The sequence below is a fragment of the Hypanus sabinus genome, chromosome 26 (genome assembly GCF_030144855.1).
Source record: "Hypanus sabinus isolate sHypSab1 chromosome 26, sHypSab1.hap1, whole genome shotgun sequence".
Lineage (NCBI taxonomy): Eukaryota > Metazoa > Chordata > Chondrichthyes > Myliobatiformes > Dasyatidae > Hypanus > Hypanus sabinus.
This window is the reverse complement of record NC_082731.1, coordinates 40,508,756-40,530,762: the sequence shown is the minus strand read 5'-3', so window position 1 is coordinate 40,530,762 and position 22,007 is coordinate 40,508,756. Positions and strand designations below refer to the sequence as shown.

At 46.1% G+C, this 22,007-nt stretch overlaps 1 protein-coding gene across 1 annotated transcript; it reads right to left on the bottom strand.

Moving 5' to 3' along the window:
• Positions 1–329: 329 nt before the first annotated feature.
• LOC132381752 (potassium channel subfamily K member 13-like) lies at positions 330–21,489 on the bottom strand. Its single transcript, XM_059951324.1, has 2 exons — positions 21,135–21,489; positions 330–1,210 (listed from the first exon to the last, which is right to left on the bottom strand). The coding sequence occupies exons 1-2, from the start codon at positions 21,487–21,489 to the stop codon at positions 330–332; spliced, it is 1,236 nt and encodes a 411-aa protein (XP_059807307.1).
• Between the last annotated feature and the right edge of the window lie 518 nt (positions 21,490–22,007).

Below are 22,007 nucleotides of genomic sequence, written 5' to 3'. Positions count from 1 at the left end.
GCTCCTTACTCACTGCGGACCTCCCGTGTTGCCACTCAGGAGAGACAGAAGATGAAGCCCACCCTGCTGCTCTCTGCCACGTGAAGGAGCCAGAACACCAGCCAAGGTAAGTCCAGATACCCCATCACCACTATCACACCAGCCCAAGCCAACCAGCTGAGAACAAGAGCCACTCTTACCCCATTATGGTGGTGCCCTGTCCTTGTTCCCTCCTCTTAAGATGCAGGTAACTCCTCATTCTAGTTAACGAGGGTGGGGGGTATCTCTCCTTCAGCTATGATATTGACCTCAGTTGCATTGCCACCACTGACGTCTTCCGCCCAAGAAGATTACCTGTCCACGCTCGTTTCCACCAGCCTATTGTTCATGATAGCTAAGGCCCCAACACCTCCAGAGAGACCATTGCACCGAGAGTGGCTTTGCCTGGGTCCCCCGTTGGCCGTCTCGGACAGCTGCTTCTGCATGACGGCCAAGGAGACCTTGTTGGAGGCCAGGAAGTCCTTGACGGAGATCATCTCGCCCGACATCCGCCGCCCTTCGGTCTCGCTGTCACATACCGTCTCCACCGAGACGTCCTGCCTCCTGGACTTGGAGGCCAAGGGGTGCACCGCGTTGCAGTGTGTCCGCGGCTTCCTCCGGCGTCGACAGCACCGGCATTCCATCTTCCTCAGCAGCCAGTTGAGGAACTGCTTAATGATGATGGAGGAGACGTTAAACAGGGAGTAGATACAACAGACGCCCACCAGGATGAGCAGGAAATTGGACGCGCGGTACAGCGTCTGGTGGGGGTAGGCCTGCCGTTGGCTGCTCACCAGGTCCCCGAAGCCGATGGTGCTAAACGCCACGAAGCAGAAGTAGAGGGACTCGGCGTATGTCCACCCCTCCATGGGCGAGTAGATGGCCGAGGCGCAGCAGCAGATCGCGAGCGAGGCCAGGCCCAGGATGAGCACAACGTAGTAGACGGAGGGCTTCCAGCCGTCCAGGCTGTCGACCTCCCCCGAGTGGACGGACGCCCGGCAGGCGGCCGAGCCCTCCTCGCCGCCCCGCTGCAGCCCCCGCTGATGGAACCAGCGCAGAACGAACGCCAGCAGCGTGATAATCCGCTCCAGGAACAGGTTGAAGAACAGGATGGTGGCAGCGCAGCCTGCCAAGCCGTAGAAGATCAGGAAGGCTCTGCCACCGGTGGTTGCTGGCGTGGTCATCCCAAAGCCTGCGAAAGAGAGAACAAAGAAGAACATGAGCGTTAGGTTACCCCGCGAAACCCTCAGTCTCTTTTCATTTCAGGTAGCCACAAGAAGGGGCTTCTCCTCGAAACCTATTCAATATTCAAAGGCCTAGATAGCGTGGATATGGAGAGGATGTTTCCTAAAGTGAGAGAGTCTCAGACCAGAGGGAACAGCTTACGAATAAAAGGACATCCCTTTAGAACAGAGATGAGGAGCAATTTCTTTTTTTTTGTAATTTATTTTTTATTGAAGTTTATCATCAAACAAACATTTCCATAATGTATATGTACAGTATCTGAAATACATATCATATAATCATATTTGTCACAAATCTGCACATAATAATTATCTGAGGTATACACTTATAGAAAGGAGAGGAGAGAGAGAACAATCTAAATAAGCAAACTATGTACAAGTATGGAGTGATCTTTTTTTTACAACAGATTCATTGACTTGTGAGAATAAAATCAAGCATATGAGGTGTTATGTAGTTAACACGAGGAGGGCCTATTTCTACCGTCAAGATGAAGCCACACTCAGATTGGAGGAACAACTCCTTATATACCGGCTGAGTAGCCTCCAACCTGATGGAATGAACATTGACTTCTCTAACTTCCGTTAATGCCCCTCCTCCCCTTCTTACCCCATCCCTGACATATTTAGTTGTTTGTTTTTTTTCTGTCTCTCTCTCTCTCTGCCCATCACTCTGCCTGTTCTCCATCTCCCTCTGGTGCTCCCCTCTCCCTCTTTCTTTCTCCCGAAGCCTCTCGTCCCATGATCCTTTCCCTTCTCCAGCTCTGTATCACTTTCGCCAATCACCTTTCCATCTCTCAGCTTCATCCCACCCTCTCCGGTCTTCTCCTATCATTTCGCATTTTCCCCCTCCCCCTCCTACTTTCAAATCTCTTAGTATCTTTTCTTTCAGTTAGTCCTGACGAAAGATTTCGGACCGAAATGTCAACGGTGCTTCTCCCTATAGATGCTGCCTGGCCTGCTGTGTTCCACCAGCATTTTGTATGCGTTGTTATGTAGTTAAACCGTTTTTCCCAGTATGAATCAAATTGTTCCAAAATATGATTAACAGATGCTGTTATCTTCTCCATTTTGTAAATGTCCATTGTAATTTCCATCATACATTTAAAGTTGGGCTCTCCTGTGATAACCATTTCCTAGTAAGTGCCTCTTTACCAGAATTTCATTTTTTTTAAAATCTTTTATTATTTTAGCGATGCACCACAAAATAGCACCTTCTGACCCTCCAAGCCACACCCTCAATTAATCCATAACTTAATGACCAATCAATTTACAATGACAATTAACCTACCCTGTATGTCTTTGGACTGTGGGAGGATGATGCACCATCAATAACTCTGAGACGTGGGTTAAGGTAGGCTTTTATTGGCTGGAAGAAAGCACAAGCAGCAAGTGACCACCACACAACATCCTGGAGACTGAGGGGGGAGCAGTGCCTCCAATCGCCTTTATACCGGGGTCTGTGGGAGGAGCCACAGGAGCAGTCAGCAGGGGGGCGTGTCCAGACAGGTATATGTAGTTCACCACAGAGGAACCCAGAGGAGCCCCCTCGCACTCCATGGGAAGGACATACAGAAACTCCTTACGGAGGGCGCCAGGATTGAACTTCAAACGCCGGAATGCCCCGAGCTGCAATAGCGTCATTGTAACCGCTGTGCTACCATGGCACCTTTAGACAAGAGGGTGGTGAATCTGTGGAGTTCATTTTCACAGGCAGCTGTGGAAGCCAGGTCATTGGGTATACTTAAAGCAGAGGCTGATAGGTTCCAGTTAGTAAGAGAGTCAAAGGTTACATGGTAAAGGCAGGAGAATGGGGTTGAGAGGGATAAAAATCAACCATTAACCAATGGCAGAGCAGACTTGAAAGGATAAATGGGCTAACTCTGCTCCTATGTTTTATGGTCCAAATGTTCTTAAGAGACTGCGGAATCTGGGATCTGGAGCAACACACAAAATGCTGGTAGAACTCCTGTGAACCACTCTGGTGTCAGCTACCACTGAGCACCGAAATGGGTCCTTCAACCCAGAGCCCTCCCCACCACTAACCATGTACTCCAAGAACATAGATGCTGGAGCCTGGAACAACAGAGAAGGGAAACAGGTCCTTCAAAGTCAAGGTCAATGTTAAGCTTAGTGTCAATATGTGTCTGCACTGGTGCAAACACAAAAACAACTTGCTGCAATATTAGCATCATAAAAGCACATTTTCAGAACCAAAATCAGGTTTAATATCACTGGCATACATCATGAAATTTGCTAACATTGCAGACAGTAGCAGCAGTACTGAAGTTCCTCCGTTTGGGGATCATTTCTCTTACTGCGGACTGATGAACACTCTGGTCTTCAGAAGTGCTTTTGTAGCCTTTTCCAACTTCATGCATCTCTCCAATTCCTCTTCCAAGGTCCTCTGAAAGTTGTTTTGACCGAGGTATAGTGCACATAAAGAGATCTTTCTTTAAGAGCAGGCTCTGTCAATAACCTGATTTGTGTGTCTTTTTTATAGGGCTGGGTACCTCTACAACCCACACCTCCAATCTCATCTCATTGATTGGAACACCTGACTCCAAATAGCTTTGGTAGAAGGCATTACCCCGGAAGTCCACCGACGTTTTTGAACCTAGTCTGTGAATGTTTAAACAGAGTACTCAGCATTGATGAGTGGTACAATTGTTTGTGTGTTATTAGTTTAGGCAGATTGTGTTTGTCTATTATTGTGATTTGGATGAAAATCAGACTACATTTTATGAGTAATTTATGCAGAAAACCAGGTAATTGCAAAGGGTTCACTTTCTTCTTGCATCTGCAACAATAGTGAAAAATCTGTGCATTATAGCAACTATATATTAAATAGTTAAATTAAATAAGTAGTGTAAAATAGAAATTAAAAAAGTAGTGAGGTAGTGTTTATGGGTTCAATGTCCATTCAGATGGCAGAGGGGAAGAAGCTGTTCCTGAATCACTGAGTGTGTGCCTTCAGGCTCCTGTACCTCCTCCCTGATGGCAGCAATGAGAACAAGGCATGACCTGGGTGATGAGGATCCTTAATGACGGGTGCTGCCTTTTTGAGGCATTGATCCTTGAAGATGTCCTGGATACTACAGGGGCTAGTGCTCACAATGAAGCTAACTAAGTTTACAACTCTCTGCACTTTGAGCAGCAATGAAGATTCGCCATCCCTATTTGTCTGTACCATCGCACAGAGATATAGAAGGATTGTTCACTGCTGTTCCCAGAACAATTTTTTGACCAGTCAGTGTTGTTAGGCCTGAGCTGAACCCCTGAACTTGGAAAATGGGTGGACCACTCTTAGTCTGGCCTCTACCCTTTGACCTGTTTGACATGGATGACCCTACCAAAAGCCAAAGCATAAAGCCCTGACTCCAACCGGCATAGCTCTCTGGGTCATTGAGGTACACAAGCCTCCAAACCCAACGACAAGGCTGTGGTCCTCTTGGAGGAATGGGAATATAGGGAGAACAAGATGGGATTAATGATTCTAAATCTGAATCTGATTAGTAGAGATTGAGTTTAAGAGTAAGGTACATGCACAAGTTGCTGAAGGAACGTAGCAAGTCAGGCAGCATCTATGGACAGAAATAAACAATTGGTGTTTTGAGCCAAGACCCTTCATCAAGACTAGAAAGTGAAGGGTCATAACCAGAATAAGAAGGTGAGGGAAGGAGGCAGGAGTACAATCTCAGCCTGAAACGTCAACAGTGTTTCCCCCTATAGATGCTGCCTGGCCTGCTGCATTCCACCAGCATTTTGTGTGTGTTGCTTGGAATTTCCAGCATCTGCAGATTTCCTAGTGTTTGCATCTTATACGCCTCTATCACTGTGACTGATCTCATTACATGAAGACCACTTTAACTGGGATGCCACGGAGATTCTGGCACAGCTTTCTTAGTAATCTTAATAATACTTTCTTATCAACTTGCACGGCAACTTTGAGGAACCTATTGACATGGAGCCCAATATCCATCTGTTCCTTCACACTACTAAAGATCCTGCCCTTAACTTTGTCCTTCCAAAGTGTATTACTTCACACCTTTCCAGATTAAACACTGTCACTCAGCAGGTCAGGTGGCATCTATAGAAAAGTCAACTCAAGTTTAGTGTCATTTAACTATATACATTTATGTAGTGTATATAACCATATAAGTGTCAACCCCAGTAATACATATTGCACACAAAAGAGTAAACAGTCAACGTTTCGGCTGAGACCTTTCATCGGGACTGGAGAAAAAGAATGAGGTCAGAGTTAGAAGGTGGGAGTAGGGAAGGAGGTCATACGAGGTGGTAGGAGATAGGTGAAACTGGGGGAGGGGGTGAAGTAAAGAGCTGAGGTCAATGGGTGAAAGGGCTGGAGAAGGGGGAATCTGAAGGGAGAAGAAGGAAGGCCATGGAAGAAAGGGGAGGAGCATCAGAGGGAAGTGATGGCAAGATAAGGTGAGAGAGGAAAATGGGAATGGGGAGAGGTGAAGGTGGGGGGGGGGAATTACTGGAAGTTCAAGTAACAAGGTTGGTGATGGTGTGGGAGGCAATGGCTTGGTGCTCTTTAGTGGGGAGGTCAAGGGGTAAGCAAGAGGTGTCTGGGGATTGTCGCCTGACCTCAGCAAGGTAGAGGTCGGTCCGTTAGACTACAACAACAGGTTTGATGGTGAGGTCAGGATTATTTCAGGGAGAGTGGAGAAGAGTGCGTTCGGAAGGAGAGAGGTTAGATTTGGAGAGGGGATTTCCAGCATCTGCAGATTTTCTCTCATTTGTGTCTCGCTGTCGCTTCTCAGAACAACCCTACATCTGATCAATGTCTTATTGTAACCGGGAGCAGCTTTATACACTGTCCACAATACCACCAACATTCATGTCATCTGCAGCCTTAGTAACACATTCTTCTATTTCCTCGTCTAAGCCATTAATAAAAGTCACAAAGAGCAGAACAGGTCCATGCAGAACACCACTAGTCACAGACCTCCAGGCAAAATATACACCATCTACATGAGAAATTCTGCCGGTGCTGGAAATCCAAGGCAACACACCCAAAATGCTGGAGGAACTCAGCAGGTCAGGCAGCATCTATGGAAATGAATAAGCAGTTGGTATGTTGGGCCGAGACCCTTCCTTAGGACTGGAAAGGAAGGGGGAAGGTGCCAGAATGAAAACGCAGTGAATTATGTGTCAATAATCACAGCGTTAAGCAGTATTGCACCCATATTGTACTGTCTCAGTACTTTTATATTTGTGTGCTGTAGCACTTACTTTTTATTCGCAGTTATTTTGTCAATAACACTATTCTTTGCATTTCTGGTTAGATGCTAACTGCATTTCATTTGGCTTTGTATCTGTACTTGGCACAATGACAATAAAGTTGAATCTAATCTAATCTAATAAAGAACTTCAGCTCCCAGTGGGCAATGTGGGTGGTTCAACCATCGGGGCATGACGGGATATAGTGAGAAGTCAGGATATTGGGGCTGAGAGGAAAGTTGAATCAGCCATGATGAAATGGTGGAACAGACTTGATGGGCCAAATGGCCCAATTCTGCTCCTATAGCTTACGGACTAGTCGGAAGTTTCGATAGTGACCTGGACACATGTGCTCAGCATTGAGCTGGAGCAGTTCAGAATAAAATGTTCTAGCGTTTACCCACACCGAGCTTGTCTTCATTAAGAACAAACCTACCAGGTACGGGGAAGGGCTGGAGGATAGCCGGAAAGTGACAGGTGAAGAAGTCAGGTGGGTGGGAAAGGTGAAGGGTTGGAGAGGAAGGAATCTGATAGGAGAAAAGGAAGGAGGAGAGGACCCAGGGGGAGGTAATAGGCAGGTGAGAAGAGGTAAGAGTCCAGAGTGGCAATAGAAGAGGAGAGGAGGGGAGGGAAATTTTTTTACCATCAGGTTGGAGGCTACCCAGACGGAATATGAGGTGTTGCTCCTCCATCTTCCATCTACTACCACCCTCTTTCTTCTGTGGGCAAGCCAATTCTGAATCCATGCAGCCGGTTTTCCCCGGTTCCCCTCCCTCCTGACTTCCTGAATGAGTGTAGCACGAGGAACCTTGTTGAACAGCTTTACCATTTACATCATGCCCACAGATCTGCCTTCCTCATCCCACCTTGTCACTTCCTCGAAGAAGTTAGTCAGCCTCGTGACAGTCACAGATCCACACTGACTATTCCTAATCACACTACACTTCACTGACCGCTCGCAAGTCCTATCTCTAAGAATCCTCCCCAATACCTTGCCCACCACTGAAGTAACACTCACTGGCCTATAATTCCCAGGATTATCCCTATTAGCTTTCTCAGACAAAGGAATAACATTTGATTTACTTTTTAAAAACACAAAATGCTGGCAGAACTCAGCAGGCCAGACAGCATCTATGGGAGGAGGTAGTGACGACGTTTCGGGCCGAAACCCTTCATCAGCTGATTTGGCACAACATTTTCGGCCAAGTGACCTGTTCCTGTGCTATATTTCTCTTGTCCTTCTGAGAGCATTTTCCCCATGGATAAAAATAATCAGAATCAGATTTAATATCACCAGCATATGTCGTGAAATTTGTTAACTTTGAGGCAAGAAAGTTTTGTGTCCCCTGTAAAATTTTCCCTATTTCCACATAAATATGACCTAAAATGTGATCAGATCTTAACGCAAGTCCTAAAACTTAATAAAGAGAACCCAATTAAATAAATAACACAAAAAAGCATTACACTCGTTCACCTATTTCTGAGAAAAGTTATCCAATATTACATGTATTTGTTGGAATAAGTAGGAGAACCTTTGCTTTCAGTAGCTGGTGTGACTCCCTGTACAGCAATAACTTCAACCAAATGTTCCCGGTAACATTTCCGGTTGATCAGTCCTGCAGTCAGCTTGGAGGAATTTTAAACCATTGCTCCGTACAAAACAGTTTCGGTTCATCAATATTTCTGGGATGCCTTGCATGAACAAGCCTCTTATGGTCAGGCCACAGCATCTCAGTTGGGTTAAGATCTGGACTATTTCTTGGCCATCCCAAAACACGAATTTTCTTTCTTTTAAACCATTCTGTTGTTGAGTTGCTCTTGTGTTTCCGATCACTGTCTCGTTGCTTCATCCAACTTCTATTAAGCTTCAGGTGACAGACTGCTACCCTGGCATTCTCCTGTAAAACGTCTTGGTAAAATGTTGAATTCATCGTTCCCTCAACGACTGCAAAGTATCCAGGCCCTGAGGCAGGAAAGCAGTCCCATACCATGATGCACCTTCCACCATGCTTCACAGTTGGGAAAACCAGGTAACTGCAAAGGGTTCACAAACTTTTTCTTGAAACTGTAATAATAGAGAAAAAATTGTGCATTACAAGTACTGCAAAAAATAGAAATAAAAAAGTAGTGAGCTTGTGTTCATGGGTTCAATGTCCATTCAGAAATTGGATGACACAGTGGAAGAAGCTGCTCCTGAGTCATTGACTGTGTGTCCTCAGGCTCCTGTACCTCCTCCCTGATGGCCACAAGGAGAAGAGGGATGTCCTGGTGAAGGGTCCTTAATGATGGACATCATCTTTTTGAAGCACCGCTCCTTGAAGATGTCCTGGATACTGCAAAGGCTAGCACCCACGATGGAGCTGACTGAGTTTACGACTCTCTGCAGCTTACTTCGATCCTGTGCGGTAGCCCCCTCCACCACCACCCCGTACCAGATGGTGACGTTCGATAGAACCTTCTGGTTTACAGCACTAGCTGTTGACTTGTTGGAGTTCTTCGCCCCATGGTACTTGGATATCACTAACACATTTTAATCTCCATCTGCTACTGCAGTATCATTTGATGATATCACAGAATATTTTATGGTTGTTGAAAAGCATAAAAGTTAATTATTCCCTTTTGTTATATACACAGTGTTGTGATAGGCAATAGAAATTAATCCTGTCCAGTATCACAATAAATATTTATTCTAGACTAGCAGTAAGAGGCTGACTGACTGAGTACAGATGGGTTAACTGCCATGCTTTGTCACCTACTGAGGTACAGATGTGAGACTCGGTCTGAGTCAGAACTATATATAGAGTCGTGGGAAAGTACAGCACAGAAACTGGCCCTTCAGCCCATCTAGTCCATCCCAAACCATTTAAACCACCTACTCCCATCGACGTGCAACAGGACCACAGCACTCCACACCCCTACCATCCATGTACCTACCCAAGCTTCTCTTTAATGCTGAAATCGGGCTGGCATGCACCACTTGTGGCGGCAGCTCATTGCATACTCTCACCACTCTCTGTGAAGAAGTTTCCCCTCATGTTCCCCTTAAGCTTCTCACTTTTCACCTTTAACCCACAACCTCTAGCTGTAGTCCTACCCAACCTCAGTGGAAAAAGCCTGCTTGCATTTACCCTATCCAAACCACTCATAATTTTGTACTCCTCTTATCAAATCTCCTCTCAATCTTCTACATGCCAAAGAATAAAGTCCTAATCTATTCCATCTTTCCTTATAATTCAGGTTCTCCAGTCCCAGCGACATCCTTGTAAATGTTCCCTGTACTCTTTCAACCTCATTTACATCTTTCCTGTAGGTAGGTGACCAATACTCCAAATTAGGCCTCACCAACATTTTATTTACAACTTTGACATAACATCCCACCTCCTGCACTCAGTACTTTGATTTATGAAGGTCAATGTGCCAAAAGCATAATTTCTCCTCTGTCCCGCTTCTTTATTTCTGATCTCCCCACTCAGGCTTCCCTCTTACCTCTTCTCTTCTCATCTGCCCATCAACTCCCTCTGGTTCCCCTCCCCTTTCTCCCACGGTCCATTCTCCTCTCCTATTATATTCCTCCTTCTTCAATCCTTTACCTTTTCCACCTATCACCTCTCAGCTTTCACTGCATCCCCCCTCCCCCACGCACCCGCCTTCCTCCTCACTTGGTTTCACCTTTCACCTTCCAGCTTGCACTCCTTCACCTTCTCCCAACTTCTTATTCCCACCCCCTTCCTTTCCAGTCCTGAAGAAGGGCTTCAGCTCAAAGCAAGCTCTCTCTGTATTCTTCTCCATAGATGCTGCCTGACCTGCTGAATTCCTCCAGCATTTTGTGCATTGTTGCTCTGTGGAATCTCTTGTGTCTATGCTTGTCCCAGAGCCACTGGTCTCCGTCCAGTGGTTGTGGAAACATTTCAATGAGGAGGCAAGAGTGAAGTTGAGTGAAGTTATCCTCTTCAGTTCCAGAGCCTGCTGGTTGAGGGGTGTGAACCGTTCCTGAACCTGGCAGCGTGAGTCCCCCTCGAGTTCAGATGTAAACCATCCCTTTTGTACAGATTCAAGAACACTTACTATCAAAGAATGTATACATTATACAATCTTAAGGTTTGTTTGCTCACAGATAACCACAAAGCAAGGAACTTGAAAGAACCCGTATTAAAGAATAAAAACAAAAATAAAAGACCAACACCCGATGCAGAAGAAAAAGAAAGAACAAATCACGCAAACAGCTGAAGCGAGCAACAGCATTCCGAACCAAATTTGCATGCTCAGATCCGAACCCTGGAGTAGGCCCGAAGCCTCACTTGTCGGTTCATCACATGAGCGGGGACAGTCTTCATAGTCTCAATGCCACTGAGATAACCATCGTGGGGAACGAGCAGAATCGCCCGATGCACTGACTTTTCAGTCTATCTGAGCCGGTGTTAAAATTGATCAAACAACGAAACAGCCAACGACTCTGGTGCCCTGAAGAGAGAGGAGTGAAGATCAGAGAGAGCGAGTGAAATTGGCTCTCGCCTCCGATCTGGGCTGGCGTTTGAATTGGACATAACTTCCCCCGAAGAGATCCCAGTAATCCACAAATCTGGACCCCTGCCCCCTGCATCTATTCTTCACCAACATATTCTTACCCTCACTGGGGCGTGGCAGGCAACTACCGTTGAGATCCTGCTCTTCAGCTTTCTTCTTAGTTCCCTAGATCTCCCTTCAGGACCTCATCTCTTTTCCAATATGTGTCACAACTTCTGTCTGCTCACCCTCCCCATTTAGGATGCTATGGAACTAGTCTGAGACATCCCTGCCCCTGGCACTTGGAAGACAGCACACCATCTGTGAGTCTTTCTCTCGTCCACAAAACCTCTATTCCCCTGACTCCCTATCACATCCTCTCTTCTCTACCTCCTCTCCAATTCCCTTCGGAGCTGGTTGCTGGTAGGTCGTCCCTCCCAATGGTATCAAAGGTGGTATACTTGTTATTGAGAGGAGCAGCCACAGGCACTGGCCGGCTATTCACTTTCCCTCTCTCGACAGACACCCACCGACTCACCTTCTGCATCTTAGGGGTGGCTACCCTGAATCTTTAGTCTATCACTTCCTCATTCTCCAGAGTAATCCAGCTCCAGCTCCCTAACGAGGTCTGTAAGGAACGTTAGAATGAATTTCCGATGTCTGAGTCTACCTCAAAGTGGCCCTTACTTGCACCGCACTCTCTGTAAACTATATTCTGCATTTTCTTTCTATCTTTTGAACTGCCACAAAGCATGGAATGATCTGCGTAGATGGTAAACAAACCCTTTTCACTGGATCTTGGTACAGGTGACAATAATGAAACCAATTACACTCACAGTCTCTGTCTCTCTCTTTCTCACACACACCCACCCTCTCTCTCCCTTACTCTACCTCACACTCTCTCTCTCTGTCTCAGACTATCTCTCTCAAACACACCCACTCTCTGTCTCTCACGTACATTATCATTCTCTCTGTCGCTTGCACACACACACTCTCTCTCTCTCATTCTCGCTTTGACACACACTCTATCTCTTCCTTATGTGAACCCTCTCCCTCTCCCTCGCACACTCTTCTCCCTGTCGTAACGCCCTGTCCCTCCTACACATAACCTTGCACTCCCACACACACACACACACACACACACACACACACACACACACACACACACACACACACACGTCTCCCTCCCTTTCACGCGCACACATTCTGTCACCCTCACGCACCCACGCACTCCCTCTCTGTTAAGCGTGCAGGCTCTTTCACACATGCACACACCCCCTGTGTCTCAGACATGTACAAACTCTCTACCCCTCATGCATATATATTCTCCCTCCATCACACACACTCCCTTTCCCTCACCCACACACAATCCCTCTCTACACACACACACACCCTCTCTCCCACAAACTCTCTCCTCCCTCAAGCATGCACACTCTATCTCTCTCACTCTCCCTCATACGCACACACCCTCTCTCTCACCCACACACACTCTCCCTCACTCACATGCATACTCAGCCTCTCTCCCTCTCACACACACACACAGTCTGTCTGTCACTCATACACAGTGTCTCCACACACACACACACACACACACACACACACACACACACACACACACACTTTGTAGCACTTGCACAGAATACTTAACAGAGCTAAATCTCTCAACGAGTTTCACAAAACCCTGACCAAAGTAATAAGGAAGTGTCTGAAACCTTTGTCAGAGAGATACATTTCACAGAGCCGGTTACAGGAAAGCAGCACTGGAGATTACTGCATGGCTGCCACTGGTAAAATAATTAAGATCACACATACGCAGGAGACCAGAACTGAAGGGGGGAAAAGAGGGATGTAGTTCAAACACTACAGAGACAAGGAGGGACGTGCATGGAGGTTTTTAGACAGGACTTCACCTGCCCTCTTCCCCTTTAGCCAAGACTTTCATACCACAATCTTAACACTTTGAAAACCCAACCCCTACATATACTGTCCTTGGGCAACGTTGCTTTATGCTAACTGAACTTTCTGCTGATCTGCTGAGATGTTTCAAACGTTATTTCAAAATCCTGGTCTATCTGAGCTTAGAGCATTAGCAGAACACGGTGCTTTTCTGTCTAGTGGCCAGAACGAGGCGTGTTCATCTTTCGTTCATGCAGGCTCAGTGGCCACTTGATTAGGTGCAGGCGAGGAACCTGGCGCGGTCCTCAGCTGCCGTAGCCCGGCCACTTCAAAGCTCGACGTGTTGTCCGTTCTGCACACCACTGTTGTAGCCTGTCATTGTTCAAGTTCCTGTCTCCTTCCTGTCAGCTTGAGCCAGTCCGGCTGTTCTCCTTTGACCTCATCATTAACAAGGTGTTTTTGCCCACAGATCTGCCACTCACTGGATGTTTGTTCTACGAGGGGTGATTGATAAGTTTGTGGCCTAAGGTACAAGGAGTTAATTTCAGAAAACCTAGCACATTTATTTTTCAACATAGTCCCTTCCTACATTTACACACTTAGTCCAGCAGTCGTGGAGCATACGCATCTTGGACCTCCAGAAAGTGTCCACATCTGGGGTGATTGATAAGTTCATGGCCTAAGGTAGAAGTTATACAGCTCTCGTTACATGCACATGCAAGTCAACTCTTTGAGTGATTATGCAGAAAGTTTGAAGTTAATAACTCATCTCCTTCCATCTTAGGTCACGAACTTATCCAAGATCCATATGCCCCATGACCACAGGACTAAGTGTGTAAATGTAGGAGGGGACTATGTTGTAAAATAAATGTGCTAGGTTTTCTAAAATTGAGTCCTTTTACCTTAGGCCACAAACTTATCAATCACCCCTCGTATGCACCATTCTCTGTAAACTCTATAGACTTTTATCATAAGACCATAGGAGCAGGATTAGGCCATTCATCCCATTGACTCTGCTCCACCATTTCATCATGACTGATCCATTCACCTCTCAACCTCGTTCTCCTGCCTTCTCCTGATAATCTTTCATGCCTTGAATAATCAAGAAACAATCAACCTCCGCCTTAAATATACCAGACACCTGGCCTCCACAGTTGACTACGGCAATGAATTCCACAGATACACCACCCTCTGGCTGAACAAATTACTCCTCATCTCCTTTCTAAATGGACATCCCTCATTGTGCTTCCCCACCATAGAAATCATTGTCTCCACAACCTCTCTATCGAGGCCTTTCTGCATTCGATAGGCTTCAATGAGATTCCCCCCTCATTCTTTTAAATTGCAGTGCATACGGCCCAGAACCATCAACTGTTCCTCCTATAGTAAACCTTTCACTCCCAGAATCGTTCTCGTGAACCTCCTCTGAAATCTCTCCAATGTCAGACCCAAGACTCCTCACAATTCTCCAAGTGCTTTATAAAGCCTCAGCATTGTATCCTTAGTCCTCTCAAAATGAATGCTAACATTGCATTTGCCTTCCTCGCCATTAAACTTTTGGACATCCTGCAAAGTGGACTCCCAAGTCACTTTGAACCTCAGATTTTTGAATTTTCTCCCCTTTTAGAAAATAATCTACACTTTTACTTCTTCTACCAAAGTGCATGACCAAACACTTCCCAACTCTGAATTCTTTGCCGGTTCTTCTAATCTGTCTAAGACCCTCTGCAACCTCCCTGTTTCCTCAATACTATGTGCCCCTCCACCTACCTTCGTATTGTCTTCAAACTTGGCCACAAAGCCACCAATTCCATCATCCACATCATTGACATAGAAGACAAAAAGAATCAGTCCCAACACCGACTCTTGTGGAACACCACTAGTCACCGGCAGCCAATCAAAAAAGGCTTCCTTCATTCCCTCTCTTTGCCTCCTGCCGATTAGCCAATGCTCTATCTATGCTGGTATCTTTCCTGTAAGGTTATAGGCTCTTATCTTGTTAAGCAGCCTCATGCACTGCACCTAGTAAAAGGCCTTTTGAAAATCCAAGCACGCAACATTCACCAATTCTCCTTTATCTATCCTGCTTATTATTTCCTCAAAGAATGCCAGCAGATTAGACAGGCAAGATTTTCCCTTGAGGAAACTAGGGCCTATTTTACCACGTGCCTCCATGTAGCCCAAAACCACATCCTTTGCGATCAACACCAACATCTTTCCAACACTGAGGTCAGACTAATCGGCCTAAAATTTCAAACCTCCAGTATACTGCTTGTGTCTTCAACAGTGAAGACTGAAGTAAAATACTTATTCAGTTCATCTGTCATTTGTCCCACATTACAGCCACCCTAGAGTCATTTTCCAGCTGTCCAATATCTACTCTTGCTTCTCCTTTAATGTCTGAAAATCTTTTGGTATCCCCTTTCATATTATTGGCTAGCTTATTTGAACTTTTCACCCCTTATGACTTTTTAGGTGTCTCCTGTTGGTTTTAAATAGTTTCCCAATCCTCTAACTTCCCACTAATTTTTGCTCTATTATATGCCCTCTCTTTGGCTTTTATGTTGGCCTTTCAGCCACAGTTGCGGCATTCAAAGACAAAGTTCAGAGTTGTATTCTGCATACATGTTTGGATAATAGAATGAACCTCTGAACCATTTGAACCTTTGATTCGGCCTTTAGAACACTGCTTCTTCTTTGAGATGTATCTATCCTGCACGTTGGGATTTGCTTCCAGAAACTCCAGCAATTGTTGCTATGCCATCATCCCTGCTAGTGTCTCCTTCCAATCAACTATGGCCAGATCCTCTCATGCCTCTGTAATTCCCTTAATTCCACTGTACATAAGAACATAAGAGATAGGAGCAGGAGTAGGCCAATCGGCCCCTCAAGCCTGCTCCGCCATTCAACAAGATCCAGGCTGATCCAATCTTAACTCTAGTTTTCACCGCATCCCACAAGGCAACAGTGCCAACCAACAGGGCACCATGCCGCCCATTTTATTTTATTATTCATTCTGCCCAAACCCATGTGATCACCCGGGGGGAAAAAAAAAACGATTTGCCAATTGAGGAGAAAAAATCTGGAAAATTCTTCTCCGACCCATCCAGGCTATCAAAAACTGGCCCAGGAGATCACATGGCTGATCTAAACCTAGCCTCATGTCCACTTACCTGCTCGCTCACCGTATCCCCTAATGCCATTTTTATCCAGGAAAATGTCTATCTCCGTTTTGAATTTATTGAGTGTAATAGCTTCCACAGCTCTCTGGGGCAGTAAATTCCACAGCCCCACTACCCTCTGAGTGAAGAAATTTCTCCTCATCTCAGTCCTGGAATGGCATCCCCTTATTTTAAGATTATGCCCCCTAGTCCTAGTTTCACCCATCATTGGGAACATTCTCCCTGCATCCACCCAATCAAGCCCCTTCACAATCTTATATGTTTCAATAAGATCGCCTCTTATTCTTTGGAACTCCAATGAGTAGAGTCCCAATCTACTCAACCTCTCATCATACATCAACCCACCCATCCCTGGAATTAACCTAGTGAACCTTCTCTGCACTGCCTCGAGAGCCAGTATGTCCTTTCTTAAAGGACTTTTGTTGATTGGAAGGAGACACTAGCAGGGATGATGGCATAGCAACAATTGCTGGAGTTTCTGGAAGCAAATCAGAACGTGCAGGATAGATACATCTCAAAGAAGAAGTAGTGTTCTAAAGGCCGCACACAGTACTCCAGGTGTGGTCTCACCAATACCCGGTACAACTGCAGTAAGACCTCCCTGTTCTTATACTCCATCCCCCCCAGCAATAAAAGCCAGCATTCCATTGGCCTTTTTGACCACCTGCTGCACTTGCATACTAACTTTTTGTGTTTCCTGCACCAGGAACCCCAGATCCCTTTGCACAGAAGCACTTTCCAGTTTCTCCCCATTTAGATAATAACTTGCTCTATTATTTTTCCTGCCAAAGTGCAAGACCTCACACTTGTCAGTATTATATTTCATCTGCCAAATGTCTGCCCAATCACTCAGCCTATCTATGTCCCCCTGCAGGGTTTCAATGTCCTCCACACTCATTACACTCCCTCCCATCTTTGGGTCATCAGCAAACTTTGATACGTTGCACTTAGTCCCTTTCTCCAAATCATTAATATAGATTGTAAAGATTCCAACACCGACCCCTGTGGAGCACCACTAGTCACCAACTGCCAGTCTGCGAATAAACCATTTATCCCAACTCTCTGTTTTCTGTTAGAAAGCCAATTCTCCACCCATGCCAGAATATTATCCCCAATCCCATGATTTTTTACTTTAAGTAATAATCTTTGGTGTGGCACCTTGTCAAATGCCTTTTGGAAGTCCAAATACACCACATCCACTGGTTCCCCTTTATCTACCCTATATGTTATGTCCTCAAAGAACTCCAACAAATTTGTCAAACATGATTTCCCTTTTGTAAAGCCATGCTGACTTTGTCCTATTAAGCTATGTTTATCCAAATGCCTTGTTACTGTTTCCTTAATTATCGATTCCAACATTTTGCCAACCACAGATGTTAGGCTAACTGGCCTATAATTCCCAGCCTTCTGTCTATTGCCCTTTTTAAATAAAGGAGTTACATTAGCATTTTTCCAATCTGCCGGGACCATGGCCAAGTCCAGCGAGTTTTGAAAAATTATCACTAATGCATCCACTATCCCGACCGCCACTTCCCTTAAGACCCTAGGATGCAAGCCATCCGGTCCAGGGGATTTATCCACCTTCAGTCCCATTAATTTATCAAGTACCATTTACTTGGTTATTTGAATCGTAGTTAGCTTCTCTCCCCCTAGAGCTCCCTGTTTATCCAGTGTTGGGATATTTTGAGTGTCCTCTACTGTAAAAACTGATACAAAATATTTGTTCAGCGTTTCCACCATCTCCATGTCCCCTACCATTAATTTCCCGGTCCCATCTTCTAGGGGACCAACATTTACTTTATCCACCCTTTTTCTTTTTATGTAACAATAAAAACTCTTACTATCTGCTTTTATGTTTTTCACCAATTTACTTTCATAATCTATCTTCCCCTTCTTAATCAATCTTTTTGTTATTTGCTGCTGATCTTTAAAAGCTTCTCGATCTTCAATCTTCCCACTAGATTTAGCTACCTTATATAATTTTCTTTTTAGTCGTATACTTTGCTTTATTTCTTTACTCAGCCACGGATAACTATTTTTTCTTTTACACCCTTTTTTCTTCAGTGGAATATATTTTTCTTGATAGTTGTAAAATAACTCCTTAAATATACACCACTGATCAAGTACCGATCTACCCTTTAATCTATTTTCCCAATCCATCTTAAGCAATTCCACTCTCATACCATCATGGTCTCCTTTATTTAAGCTCAGTATGCTTATTTGAGATCCAACCTTCTCATCCTCTAATTGAATATGGAATTCGACCATGTTATGGTCACTCATTCCAAGGGGATCCTTTACTAGGACATTTTTTATTAGTCCTGTCTCATTACGCAGGACCAGATCTAAGACTGCTTGCCCCCTTGTTGGCTCAGTAACGTATTGTTCAAGGAACCCATCCCGAATACACTCAATGAACTCTTCTTCAAGGCTGCCGTGTCCGACTTGATTAGTCCAGTCAATATGAAAGTTAAAATCCCCCATAATTATATCTGTTCCCTTATTACAAGCCCCAACTATTTCTTGATTTATGCTCCAACCATGTAATTCTAATAAATCTGCCTTTCACTTCTCCCTCTCAAACTGCAAGATGGATTCTATCATATTACGATCACTACCTCCTAAGGATTCCTTTACCTTAAGCTCCTGACTCAAATCTGGTTCATAACACAACACCCAATCCAGAATAATCGAGTCCCCCAGTGGGCTCGACCACAAGCTACTTTGTAGGCATTTTACAAATTCCCTGTCTTGGGATCCAAGCACCAACCTGACGTTCCCAATCTACCTGCATATTGAAATCCCCCGTGATCATTGCAACATTCCCCTTTTGACATGACTTTTCTATCTCCCACATCCTGTAACCCACAACCTGGCGACTGTTCAAAGGCCTGTATGTAACTCCCACCAGGGTTTTTTTTACCTTTGCAGCTTCTTAATTTTATCCACAAGTATTCTGCATCTTCCGATCCTATGTCAACTCTTTCGAAGGATTTGATTTCAATTTTACCAAGAGCACAACACCACCCCCTTTGCCTACCTGCCTATCCTTTCAATACAATGCGTATCCATGGACATTTAGCCCTCAACGTTTCAGCCACAACTCAGTGATGCCCACATCCTCATACCTGTCAATCCCTAACTGTGCTGCAAGATCACCTACCTTATTCCATATACTATATGCATTCATATATAACACATTTTGATTTTGTCCCCCTTTTACGGGGCAGCTCATCCCACAGGGTGCAGTTTTGCCCTATCAACTGCCCTGTTCTCCCTACACACTGCCTCTGCCTATAAACCAACAACCCTCCGCTCCAGTCTCCATCACCCAACCAAATTAGTTTGAACTCTTGTGTGGGCAAATCCAAGGAGTTCAGCAGTTCCTGACTTACTCAAACCACCAACAGTCATTCCATGGTCCCACACAATGAGATCACACCTCTTTCCCCCATTCTAATGTTCAGTCTGAAGAAGAACTGAACCTTTTTCACCATGTCCGCGTGCTTTGAGTTGCGCCATATGATTGGTTGCATTAATAAGCAGATGTACAAGTATACCTAATAAAGTGGCCACAGAGTGGATGTTAGTTTCCACAAATTGTGTCGTCAGTTGACCCTTGGGTGCACAGGGACAGGGTAACAGGTGGGAGCTGAGTTGAAGGGAAGAGATAGGAATTGGAAAGGGGCTAGGCAGAAGAGTGGTCATATCAAGGTCTTGGAGCAGAGTGGTTGAGAAGGGACTGTAATAACACAGAGTTGGAGAGAATTTAGTGAAATCAAATACAGAGTAACACACAAAAATGTGTGTGAAAACTCAGTATGTCAGGCAGTATCCATGGACGGGAATAAGGGGTGGAAGGGGAAGGAGGGGAATGAGAGGGGTGGAGGGTGGAAGGGGAGAGGAGGAGGGGGAGAAGAGAGGGATGGGGAGATGGGTGGAGGGGAGGGGAGAGGGATTTGAGAGGGTGAGGGGAGGAGGGGAAGAGGAGGGGGATAGGGAGGGGGAGGAGAAGGGAGAGGATGAGGAGAAGGGGAGGCAGGAGGGAGTGGGAGGCATGGGAAGGGAATGAGGGGGAGGGGAGGGGAGAAGAAGGTGGGAGGAGGAAAAAGAAGAGCAAAGGGGAGGGGAGAATGGGAGGGGAAAGGGAGGGCGGATGGTGAGTGGGGGAGGGTGTGAGAGGGGTGGAAAAGAGGAAGGGGAGAAAGGAAGGGGAGGGGAAGAAAAGAGGACGGGGTGGGGAGGGGGGAGGGGAGTGGATGCAGTTGTCAGCCTCCAATTTTGAAGGAAAGGAAGCAGATAAACAAAAAGAGGTGAACAAAGAGGCCTATGTTTCTCAGCTTTTGCCTCACCGCCATAAAGCAGTTCAGTGCTATATAACAAAGATTATTCGTGGGTCAAATCAATTAAAAGGGATATATCGTATTATTTTTAACCACAGAAGGGGTACCTTCAGCCCATCGAGCCCATGCCGGTCGATAAGGGCAACTATCCCACCAGCCCCATCCCCTCTCACGTAGCTCCACAACTCTTTTCGAAACCTTCTTAAAGCCATTTAACCCACACACCCGCGGCAATTCACAGCGGCAAATGAACCGTTTTGGGGATGTGATCAGAAACGCGAGCATCCGGGGGTGTGGGGGGGAAGACACGCGGTCACGGTGGAGGAGGTGCAAATACCGTGCGGGTAACGCCGGGGGTCGGGATCGAACCGGGGGTCTTGGAACTGTACAGTATTTAAACTGCAGCTGCGGATTCGCATCAGAGCTCGCTCCAAGGATTTTTTGAAATTCTATTTGAGGGAACTGCAAGATTATCCTTCCAAGTAGGAAAGATTGAACTGAAAGTAACACTTTTATGTTCTTGGGGGCACAGGAGACGATATACGTTGAAATCTGAAGTTTTATTCCTTTTTCTTCCTTACCCACCCCCCTGACCAACCCCCCACCCCACCCCCGCTAAACACACACTCACATTACAGATGCTGCTCGACCCGCACAGTTCCTCCCCCTTTCAATGAGTCTGCAATACACACACGTACACTGACCTATAGTGGAGACCACGGTCCCCACGAAGTAGAAAGCTCCCGTGAAATCCCATCTGGGTCTAGGCGGGTCTACCCTGATGCCGGCGCCGTACGCTTTCTCGTACTCCCGGAGCAAGGCGGCGAGCTGACCCCGGCTGACGTTGTGACTCCGGCTGAAGTTGGCCAGCCTCCGGCCCCACGCCCGCTGAGCCCGCAGCTCCCGCGGCCGCTCGATGGCCGAGAACACGGCCGCGCCCAGCACCAGGTAGCACAGGATGAAGAGGGCGAGCAAGGCGAAGCGCGCGTTGTCCTCGTTCAGCCGGGAGAACGGGCAGCAGCAACAGCAGCACCTGCCACCCCCACCCCTCCAGCCCATGCCTCGCCACTTCCCAAAGGGTGAGTGCAGCTTGCTGGAGGAAGGCTCTCACCCTCACCCCCTCACTCCCCCCTCGCCTGGTCTCTCAGCAGCCTCTTGTCCTCCCATATAAGGAACAAGGGTCTCCCTAACTCCTAAAGCAACGCTCCGCCGCACGGCCGGGGTGCTTAAAAACTCATCAGGCAGGAGGCAGGAGAGTTGAGCCAAGACCGAGATGAGATTAGTCACAATATCACAGTCCGCCACCTCTGCTGCAAGTAAGTTTTTCTTTGCACATGACAGAAAATTCCTTCCTCTCTCCACATATTTTTTTTTAACCTGGCGTCTTTCCCCCTTCCTTTCCAGTCCTGTCCAACATTTCATACGAGTAAACTCGACTCGACTGGAATAGGCTTTTGTACAAACCCCTCACCCGCAACCTGTACTGAAGGACGTGTAGACTCAACGTGCAAGAGAGAGACAGACAGGAGTTAAGTCAGAGTACCAGATATTTCAAGGAAAGCCAGTTTTGCCATTTT

Coding starts and splice junctions, on each gene's coding strand:
- LOC132381752 (XM_059951324.1), bottom strand. CDS start 21,489: ATGGGCTGGAGGGGTGGGGGTGGCAGGTGCTGCTGTTGCTGCTGCCCG. Junction 1,211..21,134: donor GACCGTGGTCTCCACTATAG/GTCAGTGTACGT, acceptor TCTCTTTCGCAG/GCTTTGGGATGACCACGCCA.